The 5,130-nt window shown below is 35.2% G+C and overlaps 1 protein-coding gene across 3 annotated transcripts in view; it reads left to right on the top strand.

Moving 5' to 3' along the window:
• The first annotated feature begins 694 nt into the window (after positions 1-694).
• Positions 695-5,130, top strand: part of LOC117114339 (tensin-1-like) — a 24,394-nt gene continuing 19,958 nt past the window's right edge. For all 3 annotated transcript variants that reach the window (XM_033257991.1, XM_033257989.1, XM_033257990.1), the window contains exons 1-6: positions 695-731; positions 1,266-1,338; positions 1,694-1,823; positions 2,284-2,457; positions 2,927-3,273; positions 3,450-4,927. In XM_033257991.1, the coding sequence (XP_033113882.1) occupies positions 703-731; positions 1,266-1,338; positions 1,694-1,823; positions 2,284-2,457; positions 2,927-3,273; positions 3,450-4,927 (2,231 nt within the window). In that variant the 5' untranslated portion in view covers positions 695-702. The remainder of the gene's footprint in view (positions 732-1,265; positions 1,339-1,693; positions 1,824-2,283; positions 2,458-2,926; positions 3,274-3,449; positions 4,928-5,130) is intronic.

Raw genomic sequence — 5,130 nt, 5'->3', positions numbered from 1 at the left:
ATGCATATCTACCCATATAAATTTCATGTGTCTTCAAATTACAACTTAAATGCCACATACTGTTTAATCTCATCATGGAAAATTCATGATGAGCAAAAGAATATAATTGTCAGTTATGTTATTTTCTAAAAGATAAATTGAAATAGCATATTACAATTATAAACAATCACAATTTGATGCCAATTTTTATGATCAAAGTAAGCCTAGTTATTTTTTTAAGATGAAAAAATTGTGGAAGTAGTTCAGTAACAGTAATCATGTGGGGCTTCAATCCCTTGTTATGCATTTAGCTTGAGTCCTTGTTTAAGGCACTTTATCTGTATTGCTTCATTCCACACAAGGCTATAATTGGTATAGCTTGTAGGGTTGTCTCTTCTCCACTTTATTTGCATTGCTTCTCTCCACCCGACTATAATTGGTATAGCTGGCAGCCAATATCACCCTTGGGTTATCTGCTGGTGCATATTCAAAGTAAAATACATGATTGAGATAATACTAATAATATCTACTAACTATTACTAACATTTTTAAATCGAATCAAAGATATAATATTAAATTTGATATTGAATGAAGCTTTACTATACTATAGCTTATGCTTTTTTATGTGTTATGACTTTCGGCTATGCACCAGTTTAGATAAAAATCTTGCCCTGTCTCTTATACACCTCTAGATGTGTATAAGAGACAGGGATTTACCAAAATATGCAGACGGTGTTTACTTCAGGAGTTTAGTAAGTTCTACACTTTTATACTGCCCTCATATTTTTTAATTTATAAATTGTTACAGTCCCCAGACAACCATATGTATGTTAGTTGTCCTTTGGTGTGAATAAATGGAAAAAGCTGCAAACTAAATTTTAAGATGAGATAACCTCACTGGCAGATCTGGGTGCAGGCTAGGAGATTGATAACCCTGTCGAACAGACCAAGGACCGCTCTCCGTCAGCTACGACTTGTTTTCTATTTTATTTTAATTCATTGGGTATAGTATTCTCAGAACAGGTTAAATGGCCAAAAATTGTCAGTGCTGCATTGTGCCAGAAATAGTTAGATCCCTTTCAACAAAACTCATCCTCTTCCGCCCCCCCCCCCCCAATCATTAAGATGACTGTGTTGAGAAGAAAGTTCTTTTGTTTCTATTCACTGGAAGTTTGTTTTGTTTCTTTTCTGTAATTCTTGAATCAATCATGTCTATAGGTGATTGGGGATGGTTTGTTATTCATTTCTAACATTATTGAAAACAGATTAAAATATTGAATTTACAGCACCGTGAATGAGGGAACCACAAGATTTGCAATACCATTTGACCAAGCCTTGCCTCTCAAAGGAGATATTCTGGTATGCAAATATTCTGAGTTTAGAGAATATATCTTTTTTATTTTGTCATATGGTTGAATCTTGCTTTTTATGCATTATTAAAATAGACACTCACTTAGGTAATTTTACTATATTTAATTTCACTTTTATGTTCATTCATTGTAAATTATTGTTATTATTTTTTTAATTTTTATTATCTCTTTAATTAAAATTTTTACAATGAATCAAACCAGTTTTCAAAGCATACATTAAATTTCTTTTAATTCTTAAATAAAATCTTAACAAAGTGAAGAAGTTATAATTTAATAAAAATATGAATTACACAATTTTTTTAGCGATTTTTTTTACCTTAATTCTGAATTTTTTAATCACCCAGGTGAAATGCTACCACAAAAAATTTCGCTCAACGACACGAGACGTGATATTTCGCGTGCAATTTCATACAACAGCTGTCATGGAATATCGACTTGTTTTCCAAAAGACTGACTTAGATGATGCGTGCACAGGTAGCACATTTACCTCATTTTGTTTATCTGTTAATGGTGTTTCTTAGATATTTTAATCACCTGGTTTATGGAATAACACTAAATTCTTGTGTGACAGTTGTACCGGGATAATAATTTCTATTTTAAGCGAGCGCAATCCATTTAAATTTAATCCACTGTCACAGAGAATTATCATTAGGTATCAGAAAATTAAATAAATGTACACTTCTAGAGGAAATATACTAATTTGGGATAATAGTATTGATAATGATTAGCATGATAAGGATGTTGAATTTTATAGCTAATATTTCTTTAACTTTATACACATACGCTAGCTGATGCTTATTTCTTTAATACATAATACAAAATTGATACATTAGGGGAAAAAAAGTATGTTGCTTGTGTATTGAAAATTAATACGCAAGCAAGATGCTAATTTCTTTAGCAGAGAATTATTTGATTTCTTGAATTTCTTTTCCAGATCCGCGGTTTACAACATTTAGCAAAGTAGAGTTTATATTCTCAGCTACTCCAGATAAGATACACAACAGTGACTACGTCCGTGGAAGTTCCTTTCCAGTAGAAAATTCCAATGATCCGTTAATACGATGGGACTCTTATGAACATTTTGACTCTATCATTGAGGGTGGAGATGGTGAGTTTCCCCCTATGTATCACAGAATTTCAGATAATGCAAGAAGAAAAGCAGTATGATATTATTATTATTTTATTTAACTATTCCTTGAGTTGGAACAGTTGGTAACCAGTGCTAGCAATAGCTAGTGTGATATTTGTTTATCTTTAAATCGAATCAAAGATATAATATTAAATTTGATATTGAATGAAGCTTTACTATACTATAGCTTATGCTTTTTTATGTGTTATGACTTTCGGCTGTGCACCAGTTTAGATAAAAATCTTGCCACATAGTTGGTAAAATGTGAACATGAAACAAAGATGTGACATTAAAACAATGAAATGTTATTCTCTAAACCCTGTCTAGACTAGCAAATATTGCTTGACAAGTTGATATCACATCATGACCATATATAGGCACATCATGACTATATATGGGAATAACCTGGGCTGAGCTTTACTAAATAGTAATTTTTGTTTACATGTAGATGTAGTGGACGCAAATATGAATGCCACTGAAATCCCACACTTATCAGCCCCAGACGGTAGCCTGTACGCCCAAGTCTGCAAAAACAATGTACCAAAAACAGAACAAGTTAACAACAGTGCGTCAACGCCATTAATGAATGGCCCGGTACAAGTCAATGGCCCATTGCAGCCCAATGGTGTTGCGACAAAAAGTGCGAGCCCACACCCAAATTTACCAGTAGCAGCTATAACAAGTGCTCCGTTCGGTAGCTCACCAAAACGGGGACCATCGTACAAAGAACGTCAGGAGCTTGATGAATTATTAAAAGGTTTTGATGACCTTCTTGATGGAATTGATCTTAAAGAGGTAAACATATTAATTAAATTGATTGTGTTATAAAAAACAATAAAGATAAAATGCATTTTTATCAATTCAACAAATAATTTTATTGCAATATGCTCAACCAGAGCCATCATTATTTTATTGACACTGATTAATAACTTTTTAAAGATTAATTTTAATTAAAATTTTGTCTTGTGTAGTCACCTGATGCTGGTAATTTTGTCAGTGTTCATCGGCAAATATCGCAATCACAGAAAGCAGATGCCGCCAAGCCAAATGCAGTACCACATGCAGCAGCACACATCTCTCCAACATCGCCCTCTCGTGACAGCGGTTATTCACGCTCATCAACTGAGATAGAGAACCCATACGCTGAGATTCATGATAAAGATAAACAGGGTAATAAAAAACAGAAGGAAAGCCCTGTTGGTGGGATGCATAATCCTTTGTATGGTGAGCCAATGATGAGAAATAACTCCAACCATCACACAAATCATATGTATCATAGTGAACCATCTTCTAGCAGTCAGCCTGTATTAAATGGTCAGCCAGTTCCAAACGGCCAGCTTTTGACGTTTGGCCAGGGTATGTCCAATGGACCTTTGGAGGAGAAAATTGAAGCTGAGCTCCAATCAAATGCTTATAGTGCCAATCCTCATGCAGGTACCCATAGTCCGTTACGGTATAATGCAAATGAGAGAATATCAAATCACAGACAAGACAGAGAAGATAATAGATATTACCGTTCCAGTTCACCTTTACCGCATACAAGTAATGATTCCCATGTTTTACCAAATACCACCCCAGTAGCAGAAAATCAGAGGGGTAATATTTCATCAGGGTCACCAACAAGGGTAAATTCCTATCCAAACCAAGTGCAGTCACCAACCTCACCAATCAGGGCTCAAAAAGAGATTATTAAGATTGTTCATACAGGGCCCACCTCTCAATCTAATTTAGGCTCTCCTTTGAATGATCGTCGACACCAACCAAGTCAAGTTTCACCAACTCCAAGTGAAACATCAAGTGAAGGGTCGACAGATAGCCTAACATGGCTTCAAAGACAGCAGTTGAAGCTGAAACAGAAGCGAGATCGCGAGAGACAATCACAAGGCTCAACCTCGCATCCACTGTACATCGACACGATGATGAGCAACAGATTCGGACAACAAACACCACCACTTGCTAGTCTTTCACCGAGATCAGATTCATATAACCGTGTCAATGACATTAGCTCACGATACACATCTCCACCACTTAGTTCCACTATTCAAGATTCCAAAGGGATAGGACAGCATAAAGATACACCGGATCCACGTGTGAAAAGACAAGTGCTCTTATATGACTCTCCCCGAATGAGCGATCCAATTATTGCAACTAAAGTTACCCGCCCGTTGTACCAGCCATCATCACCAATCCAGTACCCGCAATATGTGCCCCCACCAGAAGCTCACCATTCACCCCCACAGCATGATAATTCAAGCAACAGGGTATCAGAGTCTTCCTTTGAACCAAAACGATTACCAACCACAACTAGTAGGCCTGTTGATGTCGACAGTCAGAGTTCACAATCCTATGTTGTTGAACCTAATGTAGTGTCACGGCCTCCAAGAAGCCCAAGGAAAGAGCGGGTATTTTCTAACCCTGTGAATGAGAAACGAATGCATCAGATTGAAAGGTAAGGCTTGATTATAACTTATATTTTTTCATTATTTATTTATTATTTAATAATATGATCCCTTTATATCAATTAATCAGTAAACAAATTTAATTCTTCATTTAACAATTCTTGTTTACCAGTATTCACTATTCATTTTTTATATATTATATTGATATTAGTTTATAATTTTAGAATCGAAATATATTCCCCACTAAAAAAAT

The sequence above is a fragment of the Anneissia japonica genome, unplaced genomic scaffold (assembly GCF_011630105.1).
Source record: "Anneissia japonica isolate Jap-2015-1 unplaced genomic scaffold, ASM1163010v1 scaffold2994_len2133135_cov197, whole genome shotgun sequence".
NCBI classification, from domain to species: Eukaryota; Metazoa; Echinodermata; class Crinoidea; order Comatulida; family Comatulidae; genus Anneissia; species Anneissia japonica.
The sequence above is the reverse complement of the archived record's forward strand: the minus strand, read 5'-3'. Positions and strand labels throughout refer to the sequence as shown.